A 26,689-nucleotide genomic window follows, 5' to 3' on the forward strand; every position below is an offset into this window, starting at 1 on the left:
TAATGGGTTGAGGAAGGGAAGGAAGCAACATAAAAGTCAGGAATACATTTCCATGGTCCAGTAAAGACAGAACCCGCTCATCCCTCTCACAGCGACACATTCAGCAAGTGGAAATCTTCCTTCTTCCATGATGTATGACCTGTGCTAATCCAGCCATGCAGAACAATTCCCAACAATTAATAGTTTGCCTATTATCAAATACAAAAAACAAATCACAAAAAAGCAGGACAAGACATTTGGTCAGAAATACGAAGTAAAGCACAACAAAAGGCAAGCAAAGGCCTGGTTTGGGGAGATGCCAGACTCCCACAGCTCCTTCAGCTCCAGGCTGGGGGTGTCTCATGTGGCATCCAAAAACCACGGCTGAGAGCTCAGTCCTGCTCCAGGGACGGGTCGGGATTCAGCATTCCTGGTCTTCTCCTCCTGGTTCCTCCTCCCACCTCAGCAGGGCCCGTAGAAGCCGCTGCGGGATTGGTTGTAGCGCCGGTAGGGCCGGCTGTAGCCACTGCCCAGCCCGGGGTAGCCAAAACCCCCAAAGCCCAAGGAGGAACTCCCCGAGTTGATGGGAACACCCCCCGCACTCAGAGCGCTCCCCACGGCCGCGGACGCCGAGGATCCCACGGTGGTGTTTTGGGGGAAGGAGCTGAGGATGGGCCCGGGCAGGGTGACCACCACGGGCGAGGGCTGGATGACCACGGTGGAGTCCTGGCACTGGCGCACACAGGGCTCGTTGCAGCTGTTGGCCAGCGGGGTGGGACCGCAGGACGTGGGGGCACAGAGGTCGTAGCAGGACATGGCCGTGGCCGGAGGGAATTCTGGAATACAGGAGCTGTGTTACACCCACATTGATCAGGACAGCAGCAGCTTCCCAGGGGTCCATTCAGGATTGGGAATTGGGAAGGAAATCAGATTTTTAGTGCTCTTTGTGTTCTGGCCTTAAGTGAATTCTCTGCTTTGGCTCTGGTGGGACGTGGTCAAACGACTCCAAAGAGGCCCAAGAATTCACTGCTGATATAAAATGTATTACCTTAAAACTTCCTTGGTTCCCAAAACTGAATAAATAACCCATTTAATAAATAATCCATTTAATAAATAGCCCATAGCCATTTAGCTAACTTGGCTAATTAATGATTTTTATAACACAACACCAACACAAAACTCCCTCTTTCTATAAAATCCCTTCCTCCCTGTGAGAAAAATACACAACAGGATCGAGGGGAAACTACAAAATCAAGGCAAAAGTTGGTTGTATAAAGAGAATAAATAGGTTCAAACTCACCTTATTCACGATGGCAAGGGAAGGAAGAGAAATGGCTGGGAGAGCCTGGAGTTGCTCAGGTTTTTATACCGAGTTTTGAGTTGCCCAACGACCCGGGCCACTCTTTGTGCGAGAAATTATTTATGGGCCACGACTGATTAGAGGCTTTTTTTGCCTCAGTATTTTTGTGTTTTACTGCTTCACTTCCTTATCTTGTGGTTTGTCTATCTGACCACAAGGTGCTTTCATCTTAAATTATTCCGGGTTGGGTTCGTTCCTGGGAACACTACAGTGATTAATTCAGCAGGATTTATTCAGCCTTCAAACCCCTTTGGGATCTGCTTGGTGTCATTAAAGGAGATTAGGCCCCATTTGCATAATTAACTCGGTGCCTTCCTCTGCAAGGTAAATCCTGGTGGAATTCACGGAGAGCTGCAGATTTTGGAAGTCAAGCCGTGAGTTTTTGGAGCTGTTTTTCACAGAATCCCAACATCCCTGAGGTTGGGAAAGACCTCCAGGATCACAAAGTCCAAGCTGTTCCCAATCCCAACCTTGTCACCATCCCTTCCTCAGACACCTCCAGGCCTGGAGAGGCTCTCTGTGAAAAGAGGAAGGAACTTTTCCGTGGAAGGGACTGCCCAGGTGGGTTTGGAGTCCCCATCCCTGGAGGTGTCCCAGGAACATCGAGGCTGATCAACCACAGGTTGGGGTTGACGATCCTGGAACTCTTTTCCAACCCCAAATCCACAAGCAGCCCTGGGTATGGGGATTAACCCCGAGGTTCTCATTTTCCTGGCACATCCACTCCCAAGACATGGAAATCAGATTTAAATTAGGGCTGTCTCTCTGGGGATCCCCCCAGGAGCACAAACTCGTTTGGCTTGGGCAGAGTCTCCTGAGGACTTCAAAGTTTATCAACAGCTTTATTTGAGGGCCACCATGCAAATGTCCCATCCTGGGCACATTTCAGATCCCTGACCTAGATCTGAATTCCTGTATTTTATTTAATAATATGCTACAAAGATTTGGGGGTGCAGGGCAGTAATTGGGCTGTGAAATTGATGCCATTGTTTCTATCTGCAGGAATTACAGCTGTTTTATTTTAAATCAAAAGGAAAAGTTCAATGTTAGATTTGAACCATCTCATACTTCAGGAGGATTCTCAAAAAAAAAAAATCCTTGGCTGTTCTTACCTGTGCATTCCTCACTATTTCTCCATATTTTTAGGAATTAGCAGCTATTTTAAAAAAAATATTTCCTCTCTAGGAGTTAGTTGAGCACATTTTGTTGTTAATTTTATTCTGATTCTGTCATGAACAACTTTTAAGTCCCTCACATTTGAGGTTTGCTTTGGCATCATACTCTGGGCTAATAAACTTTAACGATTTCTGTTCTGATTTCTGATTTTGTCCAAAACTCACTCCTGGATGGATCTGTGGAGAATTCCTGCAAGGATCCAGGGTAGTGTGGAATTCCCAGCTGGAATTCTGCTGGGAACAGCAGAAAACAGCACCAAAAATTAATTCATACTTGAGGGGAGAAATTATTTACTCACCAGAAGCCCTGCAAAACAACTCACCCGGAACTGGAGGGTTTTGTTTTCAGACCTGTTTTTTGCCAGCTTTCAAATGCAGATTTTAATTAGGTTTCAAATTGGAAGAGTGCAATTAGCGCTGCCCTGAGTGCCAGCTCCACCTTCCTCACAGAACAGCGTTTGGTGCCATCAGGGCTGGTGAATGTGGGATTCTGATCCATCCCCTGGGAGCCAGGATTTGCCTGGAATAACCGGGACGAACCCTGTGCACAAAGTGATTCTTTTCCATGAGGAACCCCCACCTCAGTTTGGCTCCCATCACATCCCAGGTCCCTGATTTCCCATTTATTTCCTTCGTTCATTCAGGGAGGAAAAGGTCCTGGTGGGCTTGTTTGGAGCTGGAGAGCCAAGATCAGACACATTCCTGGAAAACTTTTCCATCCCAGGATAAATGAGGAAGGATTTCATGCTCAGCTGGGAATTCAGCCTGTCCTTTAACTCTGGAGATCATGGAATGGTTTGGCTTGGAAAGGACATTCAAGATATCTGGACCATGGGCAGAGACACCTCCCACCACCCCAGGTTGCTCCAAGCCCTGTCCAGCCTGGCCTTGGACACTTCCAGAAATGGGGAATTAATGGAATAACCCCTGCCAGGGCCTCCACACCCTCCCAGGGAGGAATTCCTTCCCAAAAATCCCATTAAACTCCCTCCCTGTCATTCCAAACCCATCCCCTCTTGTCCTGTCTCTTCCTGTCGTTGCCCGAAGTCCCTCTCCAAAATTTTTGTTGGCACCCTCAGGTCCTGGAAGGTCCCAGTTAGGCCACCCCAAAGCTTCTCCTCTCCAGGTAAATTCCTGCAACCTCTGCCACCTCCTTTCACTATAAAAAACAGAGGAACAACAAGAAGGTCTTGTAAAAAATAAACAGCTTTTTGCTAAGAGTTTTCCAAGTTTTTCCAAAAAACAGCAAGAGTCTTGGAGTGTGATGCAGCGTGACTTTAATGGGAGCAAAACAGCAGAATAAAAAAGTACAAAGTGTAAGGAAATATTTGTAAGATTCAACAAGAACTGTCATGGCTTTTCATCTTCTCTTGGAGCTGCTGTGGACCGAGACAACAAAGCGACAGCAAATAAAAATATTTCACCAGAAATATCAAAGAATAAGACAAGCAAAGGTCTGGTTTGAGGAGCTCCCATAGATCCATGAACCTTGGGCAGAGTTGTGCATGTCTCCCACCACATCTAGAGTGGGATCGGGTGGTGCTCCAGCATTCCCGGGGGTTTTGTCCCACATTTCCCTTAGCACGGCTCCCCAGGGCGGGAGGTGTAGCGGCGGGAGGGCCGGCTGTACCCAAATCCCCCAAATCCCCCAAAACCCCCCAGTCCTGAGGAGGAACTCCCCGAGCTGATGGGGATTCCCTCCTCGCTGAGGGTGCTGCCCACGGCCGCGGATGCCGAGGATCCCACGGCGGTGTTTTGGGGGAAGGAGCTGAGGATGGGCCCGGGCAGGGTGACCATCACGGGCGAGGGCTGGATCACGTAGGTGGAGTCCTGGCACTGGCGCACACAGGGCTCGTTGCAGCTGTTGGCCAGCGGGGTGGGACCGCAGGACGTGGGGGCACAGAGGTCGTAGCAGGACATGGCCGTGGGGTGTGAGTCCGGAACGCGGGGAGCTCTGGAATACAAGGAACGAGTTGTAATTAGTCACGTAATGAAGCTGTTGTGGTGATGGAGAGCTGCGTGGAGTGAAGGGTTGGTTTGGGCTTCGCTCAAATCTCCTTCCAAGCCCAGAGCTCTCCACACCACCAAGGGCAGCTGCGCCTCCTCCTGAGCTCTCCTTCCCCACCATATTCCTCCTGCAGGGGACACAAATCCTAGGAAAGACTTTTTTGGGATGGAGGGAGCTCTGGAGCACAGGGAGGAAATCAAACCCTGTCATGGAGCACAGCGAGGCAAAGCCCCCAGGCAGCTGCAAGAGAGAGCTCCTCATTACCAAAACCAGGCCTTTTTATTCAAAAAAACAGGAGTTAGGCTGTTTTCAGTTGCATTCCATCTGATCACAGCAAATGGAACTCCACCAACAGCCATAAATGGCATTGGGAGCACGGAACGGTAAAAATAACTTGGTTTTCTACCTCCCATCCAGCTGAGTTGCTTTCCCATAGGCATTTTCCCCCTGGCACACCTGAGCCGTGATTTTATGAGGATAATGAGTCCTTTATTTTATAAGATTTTACCTATAGGCAACAAATCCCCAATTTCAAAGTTGCATCCATTTTCTAAAATTCATCCAAGGGGGTGAGAGATGCCCAAGCACCCACAGAAGGTGGGAGAGAGGTCACCACTTATCAGATCCAATCCTCTCCACCCCCTACCAGCCACAAAAAGGCTTTTTTGGGGGTGAATGTGGATTCAAGGACACTGGGAAAGGATACTTGGAGTATTTATTTTGGATTTCTATTCCTGATTGCCATAAAACCGGGCTTTTAAATCCATCATCACTCTTGAAATCCTGGTGGGTTTGAGTTCCTTGAGCAGATTGGAGAGACATTCCCAGTATCCTCCAAACCCGGTCTCATCACCCTCTGCTTCACAAGTTAAAAAAGAAACTTTATTTTGGGTAGAAAGAAACCTTTCTAATTTCTCTTCAAGGTAACAAAAAAAAAAAAAAAAAAAAAAAAAAGAAAAACCAAAAAAGCAAAAATAAATACACAAAAAAACCCAAACAGAAAGCCCCCACTTAGAAATATTTATAAAGGACTAAGAACACCCAACAAAAAATAGAATAAAAGCAGCCATCCATCAAAGTGGCACTTTAGCATTTAAAACGAGGTCCACACTCACCTGTTCCTGGGGTGAATGAGGCAGGAGAAGTGGATGGAAAAGGTTTCTGTCCCTAGGCTTTTATAGCACCATCAGAGCCCTCTCCTATGCATGGAATTCCATCATCATCATCATCATCATCATCATCATCATCATCCCTCCTTTTGCATGCAAAACCCCCCCAAAACCGATTGGGCTCCTGCTGGTCGTTTGTTTCGAAATCTCCCCTTGGGATTGCTCCCTTTTCCTGCTCCCATTCCCATTCCAGAGCTTTCATCTTCACTCCTGTGCTCCTGATTAATTGCTGGGGAGGCTGCGGGGCGACTCAGCTGAATTACAGCATTAATTAAGTCGCCTCCCCAGGCCAGCCGACTTTTAGGCTTGGTTTTAGTCATTAAGACACTGCTCCAGGGGCGTGTTGTGATGTTTAGTCCTCGTTCAAGACTTCACTCCTTTAGGTGAACAATCCCTTTTTTGAATTTATTTATTTTCTGACGAGAAGCCTCAGCGTTTCATTCCAAGCGTTACCACAAGATGCGGGGTAGGTATTCCCAAATTTCCCACTTTCACAGTTGTGAGGAGCAGCACTTTTACCCTGAGGATTGCAAAGCTGGAAGAAAATTAAACCCAGAATTGCTGAGCAAAAATAAACGCGTTCTGAAATTGCTTTGGCCAAGCCACGGCCAATCCAAACAGCCACAATCCTGCATTTCTTTACCCAAACATGAATTTTAATATCATTTCCATGCCCGAGTGACTCCCAAAATCCCAGGAAGTCACCAGGATGTGCAGCAATTTTCACAACAAATTAAATGTGAAGCTGGATGTTGGAGATTAATTCAAATTTTGGGGTTTAGAGGCTGTGCAGTGTCTGAGAGCATCAGGATATGCTGCACCCAGCTCTTCATCCCATTTATCAGGGCTCGATTCGTCCCTGCTGGAAATTCCTGCACGGAAAGGATGCAAAAAAACTGGGATGGGGAGCACTCAGCAAAAGATAGGTATGAACTCTGAATGAGGTTGCTTTGTACAAAGTCTGGACTCAAAGAACTTCAAAGTTCCCAACACTTCTCACTAATGGCTGAAATATGCAAAATTTTGGCTTCCTGGGGTTGTTCGGAGATCTCAGCGCCCGCATCCCCTGGCTAGGAACTTCAATCAAAGTCAGTGGGTCAGGAGCTCTCAACGGCTTTCACCTAACTCAAGGCAAACACCTTCAGAAATTTCAAATATTTTATTAAAACTTTCTATCATTTATCTTCAAAAAACAAACAAAAAAAAAAATTAAGCCAAATCTTCATCTTCTTAAAATCCTTTAATTCCTCCTATTTTCTCAGCAAGAAAATTATCTACTTTTTTAGAGTCTTTTCTACAAAAATGTTTTTCTGCAAAAGGTTCTTCTATAAAAGGGGAGTCTTTCTCCTCCCTCTCCTCAAAATCTCTACAACCCAACAGCCCATAATCTTTTTAGATACTTCACAAAACCCATTCCTTCTAGTAGGAATCACTCCCATGAAAAATTCTCTTCCCTTTCATCTGTAAAACTGAGATAAACCAGGAACGCTTCCTCCTCCTCATCATCCTCCCCTGCAGGCACAGAAACTGCTGCTCTTGGAGGGGAGAATCCATTCTGGGGAAAGCCTCACTGGCAGCCTGGCAGGGTTTCCATTTCCCTAATTAACACCCAGAGTTCATCCAAGAGGTTGGGAGCCCTTGGCTGGGGACACAGTGAGTCCCGTTCGTGGAGTTAATTTTCCACACTCAATTAACGCCTTCGCGCCACAACGCAGAGCTCCCGGGACAGGTGAGGCACCAGCAAGTTGACAAATTACTGCATGAATTGAAATTTGTTAGCGTCGTGTTGGCTTCGGAGCCCTGGGTGTGATGGAACAAAGGACTGAAATGAACCCCAGGTCCCAGAGATGAAAGAAGATTTCAGGGAGGTTTTTAATCTCATGCCAGGCTGGTGCATAAACCATGAGCAATTTAACTCCCAACTCAACGTGCTGCAGACATTATTTGTATAACTGACTTATTGGAATGCCCCAAACCTTCCCAACAAGAGAATTTCTTCCATTTCTTCCCCCCAAAACTGACTGGTTTAGTGCCTTCAGTGGCTGTTGCAAATCTAAATCAGCTCCTGGAGGTGCTCTGAGTTCGCCACACTCCAGGCTGGACATTCCCAACATTCCCAGCTCCCCCAGACTATTGATGATCTACTCAGAGATAAAGTTTCAAATAAGAAAAGGAGGGGAGAGAAAAAAACAGCAGGAGACTCAGGAGATTATGATAAAAGCATCATTTTATTAATCCAAACAAGAGGATTAAAGCCCTGCAAAGCACAAGGGGTCGGTGTAGGGGGAAAGGTTCAGCTCAGGGGGACATGACCCACAGGCAGATCTCTTCTTCCACTTCCCAAGTTTAAACTTTTACACTGGGTAGTACCAAATACACCGAGCAGCAGAGCTACAAACCAGATCAGGGACATTCGGAGTAAAACGGAAGCAGTGGCCTCGTGCCAGGGGCTGATTGACCCCGTCCGGGTGGAGCTGTGGGGATCTGGCATTGCTTCGGGAACCGGGAGCTCAGTCCTGCTCCAGGGACGGGTCGGGATTCAGCATTCCTGGTCTTCTCCTCCTGGTTCCTCCTCCCACCTCAGCAGGGCCCGTAGAAGCCGCTGCGGGATTGGTTGTAGCGCCGGTAGGGCCGGCTGTAGCCACTGCCCAGCCCGGGGTAGCCAAAACCCCCAAAGCCCAAGGAGGAACTCCCCGAGTTGATGGGAACACCCTCGGCACTCAGAGCGCTCCCCACGGCCGCGGACGCCGAGGATCCCACGGTGGTGTTTTGGGGGAAGGAGCTGAGGATGGGCCCGGGCAGGGTGACCACCACGGGCGAGGGCTGGATGACCACGGTGGAGTCCTGGCACTGGCGCACACAGGGCTCGTTGCAGCTGTTGGCCAGCGGGGTGGGACCGCAGGACGTGGGGGGACATCGCTCGTAGCAGGACATGGCTCAGGATGAGGTCTGGAATACAGGAGCACACCTGAGTGCAAGGTGGGAGTCGCGTCACGCTGCGTTCACTTATCGGCACAGCGACTTCCCAAAGAGCCTTTTAGGAGCTGAGGAGGAAACCAAACTCTTAAATAAAGAGAGACAGAGACTGAAGCATCCTCTGGGCTGTCGGTGATCCGGGAAAGAACTGGCAGCAGAACAAAAGAAACAAACCTGTATCATTAATTTAATTGTAGGATTGTGATTGCACGTCTGGAGAGAGCCAGCTCCGCGCACCCAGAGCGTCGCAGGAGCAGCAGCAAGGAGGGAAACCCGACCACAAATGTGCCTGTGGAGAGGGAGAGCTGGAAAAATGAAAGGGATGATTCGTTTGGAGGCTCCAGCTTTGCCTACAAAAAGGTACAAATTTCAATTTGTCATTAAGCAGCTTTGGAGAGGAGGTCTTTGAAATCCTTCCTGAAATCCTCCCCAGCCAACTCATCCCTGGATTTGAGGAAAAGCAGGAATTCCATGCACACTCCTGGGTTTTATGTGCACCACAGCAATGAAACCAAAATTCTTGGGTTTCTAGGGTGTGCTCAGTTCTGCTCTGGTTTTCCCCTTCTTTCCCTTCACCCCCAAAATCCCTGATCCCACTTCCCAACATTCCATGAGATGTCATTGCCCTCTGGAACAAAATTTCCACGCTTGGCAACTCAGCTGACATCCCAGGACGGAAAACACCCTCCAAGACAGAAAATGCTGCTGAAATATAACTGAGCTCCTGGATTTTCTGTTTTAACCAACAGCTGGAGTTTATAAAGACCTTTAAAGATCCCAGAGTTTAAAAGGATCTTTATAGATCCCAGAGTTCCAAGCCCTTGCACAGTTATTCCTCACATTCAATTCATTAATCTTTATTTGTTCTAATATTTTCTGTGTCTGAAATCCCACGTTTGAATGAGTTTCTATCACCAGTTCAAGGATCTCTATAACCAAGCCAGGACTCCAGAAGTTCCACGATTCCAACAGCAAACCCCAACTTTTTAAAACAGAAAAAAATCTCCCCACCCCTCCACCCCCAAAGAATCCAGCAACCAGCAGAACACTGTGGAGGAAAAAAAGCAGATTATTAAAAGACAAGAACTCAGCAAAGAGAGAAAGAGAAGAGGATTTGAACTGACCTTGCTCACAAAAGAGGAAAGAGGCAAGAGAAGTGGTAGGAAGGAGTTGGGTTGAGTTGGTTTTTATACCTCAGCCCTGATGGCCTGGGGACCACAGACAGCCTTTGTACCTGGAATTAATTCCCAACGAGTATGTCCTGAATGTCAAATGTTCCACCTGATTAAATGTCTTTTCCTCACTGCTTATTTACTTTGTTTTTATTTCCTTATCTTCTGACAGACAGATTCCGTCCCGCAGGTTTCTCTCATCTCGGGAATTAGGGACCAAATTTATTCCAGGGCCACCTTTCAGTCACAACAAAATCCAGACTCCGGCGTACGTTTGACTTTAGTCATAAAGAAAAATACTAAGAATGTCTATAATGTATAATTCATCATTCCAAGGCGTTCTTTTATTAAGGGTATGAGTGTAAATCCTTAATAAATTCCTGTCTCCACCGATGCTCACCAGGCTCTGCCTCCAGCCGGGCGTCGGAACAATCTCAGTTCTGGGTTTAGGGAAAACCCTGCCCAAAGAGCCCTGAAATCCCACAGAGCCCAGGCAGGAAGTGCCAGAATTGTGGAATTCAGAGACAAATGACTCCTTTATCACATCAGTTTCAGGTGGTTTGATGGTGTTACCTTTGGGTGACACAGTTTGGGGCACAGATGAAAGAACAAGGGGATATTTAATCCTGATTTGTCAGTTCTTTTATAAAGGGAACCTCTAAACCCCTTCTGCAACATCCCAGCTCACAAATGCTGGTCAGAATCGTGGAATCATGGAATGGTTTGGGTGGGAAAGGACCTTAAAGCTCATCCTGTGCCAATCCACGGGCAGGGACACCTCCCACGATCCCAGTTTGCTCCAAGCCTCGTCCAACCTGGCCTGGGACACTTCCAGAGGTGGAAAAATCCATGGAATCACCTGAGCCAGGGGCTCGCCACCCCCACAGGGAAGAATTCCTTCCCAAATCTCCCCTCTTTCAGTCTGACCCCTTTCCCCTTTGTCTTGTCACTCCAGGCCTTGGAAATTCTCTCCCAGTGTTTCTCCTTGGCTCCCTCAGGTCCTGGAAGGCCACAATTAAGTCACCCCAAAGCTTCTCCAAGCTTGGGAAGGTCCTTGGAGATTTTTTTTTTTTTTTTGGAGATGTGAACATTTTAATTGGCAATTCTTTGTAACTGGGTCACACCGGGAATGGCGCTCAAAGAGTTTTGGCTCCTCTTGGATTTGATCTGGGATCCCAAGGAAGCCACAAGTGAACAAATTGCTGAGGAGCTGGAAAAAAAAATTGTTTTTATTAGACTGTGCTTGAAGTAATTTCATGTTGACATTATTAGAGTCAGTCTAAAAGTACCAGAAATTAAAAGTACCCGTAAATTGGGAAGATGAAAGGATTTTTAATGGGTGGATGATGTTTCTCAAGCAACGCCAGCCTAAACCTAGACTGTGAAAAAAAAGCAGGACAATTCCTTTATCAAGGAAACATTCCACTTGCAAAAAATGTGTGTGGGAACCAACTAATGCAAAAGGAAGGTTCTTCAATAACCCCATAAAATCAAAAATTTCTACAGGGTTATCACACCCATTTTTCCACCTGAACATCCAAAGGGGACCCAGCTTCCAAATCATGTTCACATTTTTCAGAAATTGTGTCTCTCTTGATTTCAGGTGTTACAGGTGTTTTGTACCCTTAAAGGTACAAAATTCTGCTTGAAATGGAACTGAGCATCTCCACTTAATAAAAACTTCACATTCTGTACAGCGCTCCTGCCATGCTGGGCTGGGAAGATTCCAGAAAATGGCTTTTTCCCTTTTTTTTTCCTTTAGATCAGCAAGGGTAAATTTCGGGATTTAGTTCCCCTTACCCAGACTCGTCAGTCTCCCAGATTCCCCTCCTCCACCTCTCGTGCTCCTTGTACATTTGCATAGTGGGATTAATATATAAAATAAATTTATTAAATATTTAAAATATATTAAATTGATTCAATAGCTGAAATAAATAAAATATATAAAATAGATTAAATGGATTAAATAAATTAAATGGTCTGTTGGTGGTAGATACAGAATACATGTTTTCAAATCCTGTACATCTGTTTTAATGAAAATAGATTTAAACTGTCTTTTTAAGCTCCATACTTTTCAATTGGCATTACATCAATTTAACACCATAACAAAATTGCTATGGCACAGAAACCTGTGTAACATTTTATCAGCGAGTGCCATATCTGGGGTGTCACTTCAGCTGACTGTGAAGATTTGTTTTTATTTATAAAGAACGAGAAAAAATTGTCTGATCACAAATGTAACTGTAGCGTCTCTGCTGTGCGGAGCGCCCAGCGATTCCTCACAGATCCCAGGGAAAAACTCATCCCACCAGTCCTTGTGGCCATTTGTTTGGGAAATTCACCCATGGAAGTGTCATTGCAAGCCCAGTCTGGGCTGGGATTTCCAATCCTCTCATTCTGGGATATTTCCATTTGCCATCTTTAATTTTTTTGCCGTTTCTGCCTCGAGTCACCGATGGAACTGGGACCTGGAAGAGGGGCATGCGCGATCTCTGCTGGCTGCGACCAAGGAAGGGCTGGAGCTGTGCCTGGGAGGTTTGGGCTGGATGTTTGTGGAAAACTCTTCCCCCAGAGGGTGCTGGGCACTGCCCAGGGAATGGGCACGGCCCCAACGCTGCCACAGGTCCAGGAGTTTGGACAACACTCCCAGGGACGTTTCAGGATTTGGGATTTCCTTTCCTGTGCAGGACCGGAAGATGAATTAGATGACCCTTGAGGGTCCCTTCCCATGAGGATATTACAGGATTCCGTCCCATCTTTTTGCTAAACTCTTCTTGCCCCCAAATTCATAAATTTGCAGGCAAATAATTTTTAATAAACTTTAAACATAAGCATAAAATATTTTGAAAGAGAACAGAACTTCTTCTGCCTGTTCTGTGGACACTTGGACTGGCTCCACACCTGAGCACCTGGAGCCTTCCCTCGAGCTCCTCAAATATTTCTATCTCAGCTGCCGGATGATTTGATTTACAAACAGATTTTATTTCATGCCTTTATTTTTCTTGGATCTCCTTTGGCTGCCACAACGGCAAGTGTTGCTTCTGCCATATTCAGATTCATCCAGGTTCTCAAGGGTTTCAAAGATGCCAAATAGGGAGGAAGATTTTAAAATCTCTCGAGCTTAAACACCACAATTGTACTTCTAAATACAGAGGTGGGGCTAAAAAATAGAGGGGAAATATCCTATAAAGAGAAGTATATTTGGGAACCTGTTCAGTGATTCTCAAGAGTGTAAAAACCAACAAAATTCTTTTTATCAGGTGAGTTCTTGGACGGGCATTTTCCTCTGTGAAATCTTTGCATAGATTTTCACATAATTCTGCCCTGAGGGGAGGTAAAAATGAGAGAAAAAACACAACGAAACTCAAAGTCAGATGCAACATCAGTTTAATGATAAAAAAGTCAAGTAGTGCTCAGCAAAAACAAAAGGGAAAATATTTATTCATGATAGGAAAAGAAGCCACTGAAACAATTCCATCTGAGAGAGAGCAAGCAAGACTCCAGCTTTCCTTAATTCCTGAGTAAAACCCCTCCACTGACTGTTGGCAATTACAGCATTAAACCACGTCAGCATGAAATGCAAACTCAGAGACAAGGAAATTCTTCAAAAGCAGAACTTTGAAAGATGAAACAGGTCGGCCACGTGTCCAGACAGCACGTCCCTCCCTCCCTCGTCGGCAGGAGGATTCGAGGGGGCCCAAAGCCTCTGGAAACGCTGGCCAGCAGCTCCAGCCTCAGTCGGGCCCCGGGCTTGGGGCTTCCTGGGGAGGCACTCGCTGGACGTGCGGCCCGGCTCTAGCAGGGCAGGCACCTGCGGCCGCAGTAGCGGCCACCAAGGCCAGAGAGCCCCGAGAGCCCAAAGCCCCCCGAGTTGATGGGCACTCCCTCCTCGCTGAGGATGCTGCCCACGGCGGCAGAGGTGGAGGATCCCACGGCGGTGTTCTGGGGGAAGGAGCTGAGGATGGGCCCGGGCAGGGTGACCACCACGGGCGAGGGCTGGATGACCACGCGGGAGTCCTGGCACTGGCGCACACAGGGCTCGTTGCAGCTGTTGGCCAGCGGGGTGGGACCGCAGGGCCGGCACAGGTCGTAGCAGGACATGGCTGTGGCTGCAGGAGCACCTGGGGAGAGGGCAGGGAAAGCGGCCACGCAATGAGAGGCACAGATGGAGATGCTGCTCGCAGGAGAAAGAGCAGAGCCCACCGAGAAGGGACAGCCTGGAGAGCAACGAAGAGGAAATCCAACAGCCCTGAGCCCAAAGTGTTCCCTGCAAAGAAATCCCAACATCTCTCACTTCTATCCAGTAAAAAAACAACCACAAACTCCTGTGAGAGCAGCACTGAGGAGAAAGACTCTCCGAGAGCACTGGAGAGAAGCAAAGATTCCATTGAGGCAAGGAAAAAGAGGAAGGGAAGACTGAGGCTGAGGCTGAGCCCCTTGCAGCTCACCTGTGTCACGAAGCAGGAGAAAGCAGGAGATCTGGTTGAGGGATCCTGCACTGGTTCTGCCTTTTATACTGTCCCACACAGCCCAGGGCCCGCGGGCACCCTCGGCACATGGAACGTGTTTACCGGGCTCCTCTCCCATGCAAAACATCCCCATTAGAGAAATGGGGACACTGCAACGCTGCTTTTTCATTTCCCTGTGCAGGACGTGCCCAGTCAGCCTCCCAGGCTCCTTTCAAGTGCCAGGATTAGAGACCAAAACGTGTCCAGGGGCGATGCCACGTCAGCAGGGCTGGGTGATGCAGCCACGGCTGAGTAATGTCCGACATCCCAAAGAATTCCAGCCCTGACCCTCCAGGGCAGGACTTTAAAGTGTTTCCTGATGATGGGGCCAGGCTCCCCGGCGCCCTGAGGCTCCAGGCTGGCCATTCTCCTGCGAGGGTCAACTCTGTCCCTCACCCTCTCCAGGCTGGGCACCGCTGCCCTGGCCTTGGCAAGTTTGGGGTTGCCATCCCTGAAGGTGTCCAAGGGCAAACTGGACGTGGCACTCAGTGCTCAGGGCTGTGTGACAAACTGGGGATCTGTCACAGGCTGGACTCGATGTCCTGGGACAAGTTTTCCATTTCCAGGGGTGCCTTCAGAGAAGGGACTGGCCCCAGTCCAGTCCTATGTCCAATGTCCAGCAGGGGACACGAGTCTGGCCCTGCACATGGATGTCCTGCCCTGGAGGGGCAGGGACTGGCACCAGATGGTCAGTGGGACACTTCTCAGCCTGGGCTGCATCACCCAGCCCTGCTGACAAATCATTTTCCCCTGGAAATGTTTTGGCCTCTAATCCCAGCACTTGAAAGGAGCCTGGGAGGCTGACTGGGCATGTCCTGCACAGGGAAATGAAAAGGAAGCGTTGCAGGGCAAAAAATAAAAACACTAATTTTTTGTAATTGGGATGTTTTGCATGCAAGATGAGCTTGGTAAACACATTCTCTGTGCAGAGACTGTCCCTGGGCCTGGGGCTGTGTGGGACAGTATAAAAGGCAGAGCACAAGTGCAGGTCCCTCATCCACCTCTCCTGCCTCCTCCTGCTTGGTGAAACAGGTGAGTGCCTTCCTCTGTTTCTATTTCTTTTTCTCTGTCTCTTCTGGATTTCACTGGGGCTCTGCCTCACTTATGTTTTGCTGGGACACTTGGTGATCATCTCCCTTCTCTGTGCCACACTGGATGGGGTTGGGAGAAGGTCTTGTGTTTTTAGGGCCTTCTTGGAGACTGCAATTGCTTGTCCTTTCCATCTCCCTAACCAGGTTGTCCCTTCTCGGTGGGCTTTGCTCTTTCTCGTGCGAGCAGCATCTCCATCTGTGCCTCTCATTGCGTGGCCGCTTTCCCTGCCCTCTCCCCAGGTGCTCCTGCAGCCACAGCCATGTCCTGCTACGACCTGTGCCGGCCCTGCGGCCCCACCCCGCTGGCCAACAGCTGCAACGAGCCCTGTGTGCGCCAGTGCCAGGACTCCCGCGTGGTCATCCAGCCCTCGCCCGTGGTGGTCACCCTGCCCGGGCCCATCCTCAGCTCCTTCCCCCAGAACACCGCCGTGGGATCCTCCACCTCCGCCGCCGTGGGCAGCATCCTCAGCGAGTCCGGGGTCCCCATCAACTCGGGGGGCTTTGGGCTCTCGGGGCTCTCTGGCCTTGGTGGCCGCTACTGCGGCCGCAGGTGCCTGCCCTGCTAGAGCCGGGCCGCACGTCCAGCGAGTGCCTCCCCAGGAAGCCCCAAGCCCGGGGCCCGACTGAGGCTGGAGCTGCTGGCCAGCGTTTCCAGAGGCCTTGGGCCCCCTTCAGGGAGGCAAACGTGGCCAGCTGAGCCTTCTGCCTGTCCTGCTTTCTTCTGTGCCTCCCCAGGTCCTGCTGGGCCCTGCTCTGCTGGCCCAAGGACTCAGCCCCGAGCCTGGCACAGGCAGACCACAGTGTGGCCACTGCTGGCCAGGACAGCCTGGCCCGGGGCCCTGCCCACCCCCTGCTTTGTTTCTGTCTGCACGCTCAATAAAGTTCACTCTGCAATCAACTGGAGGCTCCTGCAGTTCCTTTTGTGTTGGGATACCCCACTAAAGCTGCTCCATGGGGATGGTCACAAAATCGCGGGTTTTGGGGTTGGAATAAAATTCCTGGGCTCGTGTGGCCCAACCCTCTGCTCAGATGGGACAGCCTTGAGGGAGCTGCTTTAGATGCCAATGACTTCCTGATGTGTCCAAGGATGGACATCCCACAACTTCCCTGGTCCATGGTTTTCATTGCTCCATAGAAAAATATTTCCTGGGATGGCTTCCACAGCTCGTGTATCGCATATGGCAGAGTCCCAAAGAGCTGTCACCCTTCACTTTTGCCACCACAGCATCCCTTGTGCCCTCCTGTCCCTCCTGGAGGTGCCAGCTGTGCTGGCAGGAACAGCTCAGGGGTACACAGGAGACGTTGAGGAGGGGCAGAGCATCGCTCGGGGGTTGAGCTGTCGTGATGTAGAGGAGGACAAGCTGCCTCTGCTTCCTCCCACATCTTCTCCCTGCCATTCAGGGAATAACAGAATCGTGAATAGCCAGATCGGAAGGGACCCACAAATCATCAAATCCCACTGCTGGCCCTGCACAGACAGCCCAAAATCCCACCCTGTGCCTGAGAGTGTTGTCCAAACACAAGAAGTGACCCTCACTCTGCCTGGAGAGGAGAACGGAGGGGCCAGAGACCATTCCAGGAATGGAAGAGAGGGAATGAAGGGATCAGAGACCATTCCAGGCAGGGAATGGTGGGGTCAGAGACTGTTCCAGAGAGGGAATGGAGAGCTTAGACACCATTCCAGGGAAAGAATAGAGGGGTCAGAGACCATTCCAGACAGGGAATGGAGGGGTTAGAGACCATTAGGGGCAGCCCCTTGGTGCCAGCCATGGGACAAGGCCAGGCCAGCTGGACCCTGCATGCCTGAGTCTGCTGACACAATGGAAGAGGAAGCGCTGATCTCGATGCCTGCTCGCCTCCAGTGCTGTCCTGAGGACATTCCCAGACTGTGTGTCCCTCTGATGTGTTTGGACGTCTCCTTGGAGAGCTCTGCAGGCTCTTCCCACCCCCTGCCACCGAGTTTGGATGTAGGGTCCAAGAAAGGGTTTGGAGATTTGGGGACGGAGAGGGAACAGTGGGAAAGGCCCAACACAGACACTTGGTGCTGGGTGGGGCAGGTGGGAGCAGAATCAGGGTGTGCTGGAGGGGACATTCTGCTTTTCAAACATCCTCCTGTTGACTCCAAGATGCTGGGGACTCTCCATGAAGGCATGGAAGGGCAGAGAGCACACGGATTTGTCTGGATGTGAAATTCCTGATTCTTCGGAGTCTCTAAAGTGACAGGGAAGTTTCCACCCAGCTCTGATGTAGTCGAGAATTTGGTTACGAGGTCAATGAGGTGACTCCTGCCACAGAAAACACATTTTTAAGCCTGGCTTGTTATTTTAGGGCTGCGGAAAAAATGCCCTGACCATTCTGAGAATCGTAAAGTGAGGCCCTGGAGGACAAAGGGCCTGGTGTCCCCTGGTGAAATAGGACAATCCCCAGGCCTGGCTGCACCACCCAGCTCTACTGACGTGGCATCGCCCCTGGACACGTTTTGGTCTCTAATCCTGGCACTTGAAAGGAGCCTGGGAGGCTGACTGGGCACATCCTGCACAGGGAAATGAAAAAGCAGCGTTGCAGTGTCCCCATTTCTCTAATGGGGATGTTTTGCATGGGAGAGGAGCCCGGTAAACACGTTCCATGTGCCGAGGGTGCCCGCGGGCCCTGGGCTGTGTGGGACAGTATAAAAGGCAGAACCAGTGCAGGATCCCTCATCCAGCTTTCCTGCCTTCTCCTCGGTGTCTCAGGTGAGCTACAACCACCTTCACCTTCCTCTTGTCCTTCTCCTTCCTCTCTGTCTTCTCCTTCATCGCTGCCCTTGCTGCTCTGCAGCTTCTGCTGCTGAGCACTTCTCTCCCAGATCTGCCTCCCAGTCTCTGCTCACTGGGAGGAGCTGGGAGAAGCTCTTGGGCTCTTTGGGGATGGGGTTCCTGATCCTTTCTTCCTCCCCATTCCCTGTCCCCTCCCGCCTGGCTCTGCTCTTTCTCCTGCTCAGGCCGTGCCTCCCCTTCTGCCCGTGCTTCTCCCCAGGTGCTCCTGCAGCCACAGCCATGTCCTGCTACGACCTGTGCCGGCCCTGCGGTCCCACCCCGCTGGCCAACAGCTGCAACGAGCCCTGTGTGCGCCAGTGCCAGGACTCGCGGGTCATCATCGAGCCCTCGCCCGTGGTGGTCACCCTGCCCGGGCCCATCCTCAGCTCCTTCCCCCAGAACACCGCCGTGGGATCCTCCACCTCCGCCGCCGTGGGCAGCATCCTCAGCGAGTCCGGGGTCCCCATCAACTCGGGGGGCTTTGGGCTCTCGGGGCTCTCTGGCCTTGGTGGCCGCTACTGCGGCCGCAGGTGCCTGCCCTGCTAGAGCCGGGCCGCACGTCCAGCGAGTGCCTCCCCAGGAAGCCCCAAGCCCGGGGCCCGACTGAGGCTGGAGCTGCTGGCCAGCGTTTCCAGAGGCCTTGGGCCCCCTTCAGGGAGGCAAACGTGGCCAGCTGAGCCTTCTGCCTGTCCTGCTTTCTTCTGTGCCTCCCCAGGTCCTGCTGGGCCCTGCTCTGCTGGCCCAAGGACTCAGCCCCGAGCCTGGCACAGGCAGACCACAGTGTGGCCACTGCTGGCCAGGACAGCCTGGCCCGGGGCCCTGCCCACCCCCTGCTTTGTTTCTGTCTGCACACTCAATAAAGTTCACTCTGCAATCAACTGGAGGCTCCTGCAGTTCCTGCCTTGCTGGCATGTGCAGCCCAGCTGCTCCATGGGACTCTGGTGCCCTGGGGGGGATTTGGGTGGTCCAGGGCCAATTCTCGACCTTGCTCACACCTGGGCAAGGTGACAACCTGCAAGGGCCACTGAAGTCAATGTGAGCGCCATGGGGCAGTGGAGGGAGTGTGGTGTTGTGTGAGTGTGACGGGGTGACCAGGACGTGCCCCAGGGGACGCCTGAGCCAGGACACAGCTTGGGCAACTTCCAGCTGATGAGTCAAGCCACTGCCCTGATGGTTTCTGTGCCAGTTTCTCCCATGGGCCCAAGGCCATGGTTGTGTTTTACCACTGCAATTGGACTTTTCCCTTCCTTCCTTCCTTCCTCCAAACACTTCTCCCAGCCCCTGGGTGCAGTGGGATCCCCAAAGGAGTTGAAGGGACATCTGTGCAACCGCCAAAGTCAATGTGATGTCCTATTTTCTTTCCCTGCTCTCTGTGCAGTGTTTCTCCCCCAGGAACAGGCTGTGCCTGGCCCTGCAGTCATCTTGGGACACTCCAAGGCTTCTTCTCTGCCTTATTTTGGACATCAATGTCTGAAATAAAGTGATCTTGCCAAGTTCCCGTCTCTTTATCCACTGTGGAAATGTCCTCCCATCCCTGTCTGAGCCAGGAGGGGACATTGACAACAAAGGGGTTGAAGTGGAACCAGGGGAGGGAGGCAACACCCCCAGGACACCCCTGAGAATGTGGGGTGGGTGAGGACACCCGAGGCTCTGTGGGGACCCTTGGTGGGGTGGGCTGGGTCAGGGGGAAGGACAGAGGGCTGGAAATGCCTTTGCTGCATTCTGTGTTTAGGCTGTAGAAGGGACTTCAGTGGAAATGCCATGGATGGAAGCATGGTGTGCGTTTTGAAGGAACTCTCTCTGCTGGATCTGCCCTGTCACCCCTGGGGCTTCCTTTTGAATGTGTTTGTTTGGAGAAACTTCTCCTGACAGCCTTCATCCTCCTGGATGAGGAATCTGGCTTGGACCTGTAGGATTTCAGATTTTTCTCTGATAGAGCCTCAGCCTTGCTGGGAGAGGAGCTTTGCCCCCTTTGCCATGAGGCGTGTCATGGTCATGCAGGTGGTGCCCAAGTGGGGCTGTCACTGCTCCTGGGGACACCATATCTTGTCTTGCCCCAGGAAATGCATCTCAAAGCATGGAATCCTTCCCTTGCCAGGAATCTCTTGAGACATCCTGGCCCCTGCTGCTCCCCAGGCTGGGTTTGATGGCACTGCCAGCCCTCAAGTGCTCCCTGTGTCCTGCCTGGAAATATTGCTGAGTGCTTGGGACAGTGGGTAGGGTCTGGTCAGAGGCAGGGGGGAAACAGAAGTGGAGGGATGGCCATGAGAAATGGAAGAAGGAAGAGTTTTGAAGTCAGATGTTCTCATTAAGGAGTGTTTTCTGCAAGATAATGACCCTGACTAAGATTTGTTGTTGGGAGAGCAGCGTCCTTCCTTCTGGAGCAGTCCTGTTCTGCTGATTGGAGAACTCCAGGCCATGCTGGAAGAGGCAAAAGGCAGAAGAAAAGAGATAATTTATTCTAAAGGCAATGTGAGATCTCAAAGAAAGTTCTAAACCAACCCATGAAGTCTCTCTGATGAATAAATGATGTCTAAGAAGGCTTGAAAGGCCTTGGAGCCACAGAGAGCAACGTTGACGGCCAGTCCCCACCAAAGTCAGCCCTTTAATCCTGGGTTTATAATAAAAAAAAGTACATTTATTACTCCAAAGGCTCAGAGCTGCCTCAGGAGGGGAAGGTGCTGACATCACCTGGAAATATGGCACCGCTCCACCCAGCTGGCTGAAACATCAGCCTGATTCTGGTTGAAAAACAGCCTAAAAACATTTTGGCCAATTATGCTGGAACTTGAAAGGAGCCAGTTTGACTGAATGGGCATGTCCTGCACAGGGAAATGAAAAGGCAGAGTTGCAGGGAACATAAACAACCTCGAGTTTACTTAATTTGGGATGCTTTGCATAAAATATGAGCTTGTTGGTAAACATGTTCCCTGCGCAAAGGCGCGTCTGGGCCCCAGGCTGTGTGGGACAGTATAAAAGGCAGAACCAGTGCAGGATCCCTCAACCAGATCTCCTGCCTTCTCCTGCTTCGTGACACAGGTGAGCTGCAAGGGGCTCAGCCTCAGCCTCAGTCTTCCCTTCCTCTTTTTCCTTGCCTCAACGGAATCTTTGCTTCTCTCCAGTGCTCTCGGAGAGTCTTTCTCCTCAGTGCTGCTCTCACAGGAGTTTGTGGTTGTTTTTTTACTGGATAGAAGTGAGAGATGTTGGGCTTTCTTTGCAGGGAACACTTTGGGCTCAGGGCTGTTGGATTTCCTCTTCGTTGCTCTCCAGGCTGTCCCTTCTCGGTGGGCTCTGCTCTTTCTCCTGCGAGCAGCATCTCCATCTGTGCCTCTCATTGCGTGGCCGCTTTCCCTGCCCTCTCCCCAGGTGCTCCTGCAGCCACAGCCATGTCCTGCTACGACCTGTGCCGGCCCTGCGGCCCCACCCCGCTGGCCAACAGCTGCAACGAGCCCTGTGTGCGCCAGTGCCAGGACTCCCGCGTGGTCATCCAGCCCTCGCCCGTGGTGGTCACCCTGCCCGGGCCCATCCTCAGCTCCTTCCCCCAGAACACCGCCGTGGGATCCTCCACCTCCGCCGCCGTGGGCAGCATCCTCAGCGAGGAGGGAGTGCCCATCAACTCGGGGGGCTTTGGGCTCTCGGGGCTCTCTGGCCTTGGTGGCCGCTACTGCGGCCGCAGGTGCCTGCCCTGCTAGAGCCGGGCCGCACGTCCAGCGAGTGCCTCCCCAGGAAGCCCCAAGCCCGGGGCCCGACTGAGGCTGGAGCTGCTGGCCAGCGTTTCCAGAGGCCTTGGGCCCCCTTCAGGGAGGCAAACGTGGCCAGCTGAGCCTTCTGCCTGTCCTGCTTTCTTCTGTGCCTCCCCAGGTCCTGCTGGGCCCTGCTCTGCTGGCCCAAGGACTCAGCCCCGAGCCTGGCACAGGCAGACCACAGTGTGGCCACTGCTGGCCAGGACAGCCTGGCCCGGGGCCCTGCCCACCCCCTGCTTTGTTTCTGTCTGCACACTCAATAAAGTTCACTCTGCAATCAACTGGAGGCTCCTGCAGTTCCTTTTGTGTTGGGATACCCCACTAAAGCTGCTCCATGGGGCTGTGATGCCCTGGGAGGGAGTTGGGTGGGATTGGAGGGAGCGTGGCTTTGTGTCAGCACAGGGGGACCAGGACGTGCCCCAGGGGACACCTGAGGCAGGAGGGAGGTTGGACATTGAGTTCCAGTTGATGACGCAAAACTCTGACCTTCCAGAAGAGATTTCTTTGCAGAATTTCAGGCACCTTCATAAGCCTTCATTGTGCATTTCCAGCTACAAGTGTTTGTTTTCCTTGCCTGCATCCAAGCACAGCATCCAAACCCTGGAGCACCACAGGACAGGGACAACCCAGTCCTGAGGTGGTGTGTGGCACCCAGGGCAGGTGTGCAGAGAGACATGTGAGTCCTGTGCCAGACACTGGTGCAGTGGGAATGGACTGAGGATGGGTCACTCTTCTGGGAATCCCAGAATCCTCAAGGTTGGAAAAAAAGCTCCAAGATCAAGTGGCTCAGCAGATTTCTGCAGGTCTGCTCCAGACCCCTGCTCCTTCAGGGCATGGTGACACACGGAATGACTCCACAGCAATTGATGTTTCTGACCACAGGATAGTTTTGGTGGGGGATATGGTGCATCCACGGCTGTTAATGGATAAGATTTATTTCTGAAAGGAATTTTACCAAGGCCGTTGGTATGGAGACCAAAAAGAGAAGAAATAAGAAGACATAAAAGAGAAGAAACCTGCAGGTGGGAAAAATATTTTTAGAAAAGATTTGTGAAAAACAGAGGTGGAAATGGTTTTATACCAATACATGTTATATAAATTTACTGAAACCAAGGAACAAAGTGTAAACTTTGCAGAGAGTACAGAAAACATCATGCTGGTGTAATAATAAAATATTAGCTTTCTGAAATGTAGAGTGTCCTTTTATGTGTCATGGACACCCCAACAGCAACACAAAAGCGCAAAATCCGACACAGTGCTCCCTTCTGGGGCTGGGCACAGTGCCAGGCCATGTCACTGTCACTGCTGACTTCTCTCAGGGGAGGGATCATGGCCGCTGTGTGTCCATCCCTGTCCCAAATCCATGTTACACCCACCCTTACCACATCCACAAGCTGTGTCCTGGCTCAGGTGTCCCCCGGGGCACATCCTGGTCACCCCGTCACACTCACACAACACCACACTCCCTCCACTGCCCCATGGCGCTCACATTGACTTCAGTGGCCCTTGCAGGTTGTCACCTTGCCCAGGTGTGAGCAAGGTCGAGAATTGGCCCTGGACCACCCAAATCCCCCCAGGGCACCAGAGTCCCATGGAGCAGCTGGGCTGCACATGCCAGCAAGGCAGGAACTGCAGGAGCCTCCAGTTGATTGCAGAGTGAACTTTATTGAGCGTGCAGACAGAAACAAAGCAGGGGGTGGGCAGGGCCCCGGGCCAGGCTGTCCTGGCCAGCAGTGGCCACACTGTGGTCTGCCTGTGCCAGGCTCGGGGCTGAGTCCTTGGGCCAGCAGAGCAGGGCCCAGCAGGACCTGGGGAGGCACAGAAGAAAGCAGGACAGGCAGAAGGCTCAGCTGGCCACGTTTGCCTCCCTGAAGGGGGCCCAAGGCCTCTGGAAACGCTGGCCAGCAGCTCCAGCCTCAGTCGGGCCCCGGGCTTGGGGCTTCCTGGGGAGGCACTCGCTGGACGTGCGGCCCGGCTCTAGCAGGGCAGGCACCTGCGGCCGCAGTAGCGGCCACCAAGGCCAGAGAGCCCCGAGAGACCAAAGCCCCCCGAGTTGATGGGGACCCCGGACTCGCTGAGGATGCTGCCCACGGCGGCGGAGGTGGAGGATCCCACGGCGGTGTTCTGGGGGAAGGAGCTGAGGATGGGCCCGGGCAGGGTGACCACCACGGGCGAGGGCTCGATGATGACCCGCGAGTCCTGGCACTGGCGCACACAGGGCTCGTTGCAGCTGTTGGCCAGCGGGGTGGGGCCGCAGGGCCGGCACAGGTCGTAGCAGGACATGGCTGTGGCTGCAGGAGCACCTGGGGAGAAGCACGGGCAGAAGGGGAGGCACGGCCTGAGCAGGAGAAAGAGCAGAGCCAGGCGGGAGGGGACAGGGAATGGGGAGGAAGAAAGGATCAGGAACCCCATCCCCAAAGAGCCCAAGAGCTTCTCCCAGCTCCTCCCAGTGAGCAGAGACTGGGAGGCAGATCTGGGAGAGAAGTGCTCAGCAGCAGAAGCTGCAGAGCAGCAAGGGCAGCGATGAAGGAGAAGACAGAGAGGAAGGAGAAGGACAAGAGGAAGGTGAAGGTGGTTGTAGCTCACCTGAGACACCGAGGAGAAGGCAGGAAAGCTGGATGAGGGATCCTGCCCTCACGGTGGGTTTTATATGGTGCTGGCCAGCCCCAGGGCCAAACTTCACTCTCAGGATGTGTTTCCCAAGCTCATCCTGTATGGAAAACACTCCCTTCCAAATCCCAGCCTTTGATTTGGTGCTGCAATGTTCCTTCCCCGTTTCCTTGCTGGTGGCATTCCCCATTCCAGGCTGAAACCTTGTTTTAGGTGACTTAATTAGAGATCAAACGCTTCTTATGGCCAGCATCGTTGATTCAGGTAATTTAGTGCTTTTTAGTGATCCCTGTTTTTCCTCCTCTGTCTGGCACTTTAGTGACTGCCTCGTCTGTCTCGTGGCCATTTCCAAATTAAAACTATGCCAGACTCATCCCAGATAGCTCCACATTCACCCAGCATTTGCATGTTTTTGCATAAATTTAATTGCAGCTATTTTTCCCTGTGTTTTCAGATTGTGCCACATGTCTGGTTTGAATCTCTCATTGAGAATGAAAGGCTCATTTAGATGAGAGCCTAATTAGGTCACAAACCCTGTGTGGCACAAATTCTTTTTGTTTTTCAGTCAACATTAAGCATTTTATTCCAGAAACCACTTCATGGTTTATAGTTTATTGTCTCACTATGTTCAACTTGTGTAGAATCTCCAAGTGTATTTAATAACCAAAATCTAATTTATTTAAAAATGTGTGGGTTTTTTTCCCAAGTCAGCTTCACACTTGAAGCCCTTTTTGGGAATAAATCCCCCCTTGACCCTCAGAACAACTTCTGTAAAGTCTCCAGGGGTGGTTTTTCCTTCCCTTTCTCTGAGCTGAACTCTGTTGCTCAGTGGAAATAAAACATTCAGCAGCTGACATTGGATATGGGCTACTGGGCAAGTTGCTTCCCTGGCCTAATTAGGGCTGGAATGTGCTCAGGTTTTATGTCCTGGCACCACAGTTTGGAGGCCAGGATGACCACGGGAAATATCCTGACAACCCTGCTGTAGGACAGGAGTGGAAGCAATTGGGAACACAGGGGTTGGTGGCATCCCTGCAGTTGCTGGGACACCTAATTTCAGTTTATTTATGGCCGTAAATAAAAAAAGCCAAAGCCAGAACCCCAAATGCTTCACTCAGGTGCCAACAATAATTTCTGCTCAACTCTGATAATTTGAGCTGATAATTTTGGCTAACCAAGGGGAGGAAGTCTCCAGCTTCAATTTTTCCACCCCAAAACATTTCTGAGGAGAGAAATGTATCGTTTTATTCATTAAAGCAGAGTTTAGCACATCGTGACTGCAGCAAAATGAGAATTAAACTGACCATGAAGGGATAAAATGATTCAAGCAATAATTGAATCTCCAGACTGGGGGGTTTATTTTTAGAATTATTTTAAGATTTCAGTTCAGCAAAGAACCAAATTAGTTGGGAATGCAGGCTGTGATGATTGAGGCTGAAGAAATGATCAATTCTGGGATGTGATCCATTCCAGGCCAGGTTGGATGGGATATTGAGCAACCTGATCCAGTGGGAGGTGGCCCTGCCCATGGAAGGGGTTGGGACGAGTTGATCTTTCAGGTCCCTTCCACCCCAAACCATTCCCTGATCCCAAAACTGGAGGGATTTTTTTTTAGGAAGTATTTTTAAATTAAAAAAAAAAAAAAAAGGACATTTCCCTCGAAGCTCCCTCACAGCAGTATCAGAACCTCCATCTCTCATTTACCTTCATTCCCCCATCCTGAAGCCTCCGAGGTGTCTGTCTGCAGCTCCCTGGGGCTGCACCACAGTTGATGCTTCAGCTTCTTGAAAGGGAAGAACTTCAAAGCCAATCCCAAATATTCATTAAATGCTTGAGACACACACAAAGTGCATCAGCCATGGGAATATTGCAGCCACAATGCAGAATTGGAATGGTTTTGTCACTTGGGCAATAACGTCACCTGAAATTTGGTTACTGCCTGGGCAGACAACATTTGACAGCGTCAGAACCCAGGGTCATTAATGTTTTTTTTCATTAAAAAGTCATTTTGTGTGTCATAACAACCTCCCACAGGGCCTCTGGAACAGATCCAAGGCTACTTGGGATTCTGGTGAGGATTTAATGAAGCAAGCACAGGGATCA

General features: G+C 50.9%; 8 protein-coding genes across 8 annotated transcripts; 3 read left to right on the forward strand and 5 right to left on the reverse strand.

Moving 5' to 3' along the window:
- Positions 1 to 441: 441 nt before the first annotated feature.
- LOC134055159 (feather keratin 4-like) lies at positions 442 to 795 on the reverse strand. Its single transcript, XM_062511301.1, has one exon. The coding sequence runs from the start codon at positions 793 to 795 to the stop codon at positions 442 to 444; it is 354 nt and encodes a 117-aa protein (XP_062367285.1).
- Positions 796 to 4,092: 3,297 nt separating this feature from the next.
- On the reverse strand, positions 4,093 to 4,458 carry LOC134055164 (feather keratin 1-like). The gene has a single exon (XM_062511308.1). It carries the CDS (start codon positions 4,432 to 4,434, stop codon positions 4,093 to 4,095), a length of 342 nt encoding a protein of 113 aa, XP_062367292.1. The 5' UTR covers positions 4,435 to 4,458.
- A 3,813-nt stretch (positions 4,459 to 8,271) lies between these two features.
- On the reverse strand, positions 8,272 to 8,625 carry LOC134055179 (feather keratin 4-like). The gene has a single exon (XM_062511326.1). The coding sequence runs from the start codon at positions 8,623 to 8,625 to the stop codon at positions 8,272 to 8,274; it is 354 nt and encodes a 117-aa protein (XP_062367310.1).
- Positions 8,626 to 13,634: 5,009 nt separating this feature from the next.
- Positions 13,635 to 13,958, reverse strand: LOC134055377 (feather keratin 1). The gene has a single exon (XM_062511703.1). The coding sequence runs from the start codon at positions 13,938 to 13,940 to the stop codon at positions 13,635 to 13,637; it is 306 nt and encodes a 101-aa protein (XP_062367687.1). The 5' UTR covers positions 13,941 to 13,958.
- Positions 13,959 to 15,680: 1,722 nt separating this feature from the next.
- On the forward strand, positions 15,681 to 16,004 carry LOC134055378 (feather keratin 1-like). Its single transcript, XM_062511704.1, has one exon. It carries the CDS (start codon positions 15,699 to 15,701, stop codon positions 16,002 to 16,004), a length of 306 nt encoding a protein of 101 aa, XP_062367688.1. The 5' UTR covers positions 15,681 to 15,698.
- A 2,451-nt stretch (positions 16,005 to 18,455) lies between these two features.
- Positions 18,456 to 18,779, forward strand: LOC134055381 (feather beta keratin-like). Its single transcript, XM_062511711.1, has one exon. It carries the CDS (start codon positions 18,474 to 18,476, stop codon positions 18,777 to 18,779), a length of 306 nt encoding a protein of 101 aa, XP_062367695.1. The 5' UTR covers positions 18,456 to 18,473.
- A 2,822-nt stretch (positions 18,780 to 21,601) lies between these two features.
- On the forward strand, positions 21,602 to 21,925 carry LOC134055376 (feather keratin 1). Its single transcript, XM_062511702.1, has one exon. It carries the CDS (start codon positions 21,620 to 21,622, stop codon positions 21,923 to 21,925), a length of 306 nt encoding a protein of 101 aa, XP_062367686.1. The 5' UTR covers positions 21,602 to 21,619.
- A 2,028-nt stretch (positions 21,926 to 23,953) lies between these two features.
- Positions 23,954 to 24,277, reverse strand: LOC134055387 (feather beta keratin-like). The gene has a single exon (XM_062511725.1). It carries the CDS (start codon positions 24,257 to 24,259, stop codon positions 23,954 to 23,956), a length of 306 nt encoding a protein of 101 aa, XP_062367709.1. The 5' UTR covers positions 24,260 to 24,277.
- Between the last annotated feature and the right edge of the window lie 2,412 nt (positions 24,278 to 26,689).

The sequence above is a fragment of the Cinclus cinclus genome, chromosome 31 (assembly GCF_963662255.1).
Source record: "Cinclus cinclus chromosome 31, bCinCin1.1, whole genome shotgun sequence".
NCBI classification, from domain to species: Eukaryota; Metazoa; Chordata; class Aves; order Passeriformes; family Cinclidae; genus Cinclus; species Cinclus cinclus.

Excerpts from the sequence above, each read along its gene's own strand:
- LOC134055159 (XM_062511301.1), bottom strand. The coding sequence starts at position 795 with ATGTCCTGCTACGACCTCTGTGCCCCCACGTCCTGCGGTCCCACCCCG.
- LOC134055376 (XM_062511702.1), top strand. The coding sequence starts at position 21,620 with ATGTCCTGCTACGACCTGTGCCGGCCCTGCGGCCCCACCCCGCTGGCC.
- LOC134055387 (XM_062511725.1), bottom strand. The coding sequence starts at position 24,259 with ATGTCCTGCTACGACCTGTGCCGGCCCTGCGGCCCCACCCCGCTGGCC.
- LOC134055377 (XM_062511703.1), bottom strand. The coding sequence starts at position 13,940 with ATGTCCTGCTACGACCTGTGCCGGCCCTGCGGTCCCACCCCGCTGGCC.
- LOC134055381 (XM_062511711.1), top strand. The coding sequence starts at position 18,474 with ATGTCCTGCTACGACCTGTGCCGGCCCTGCGGTCCCACCCCGCTGGCC.
- LOC134055378 (XM_062511704.1), top strand. The coding sequence starts at position 15,699 with ATGTCCTGCTACGACCTGTGCCGGCCCTGCGGCCCCACCCCGCTGGCC.
- LOC134055164 (XM_062511308.1), bottom strand. The coding sequence starts at position 4,434 with ATGTCCTGCTACGACCTCTGTGCCCCCACGTCCTGCGGTCCCACCCCG.
- LOC134055179 (XM_062511326.1), bottom strand. The coding sequence starts at position 8,625 with ATGTCCTGCTACGAGCGATGTCCCCCCACGTCCTGCGGTCCCACCCCG.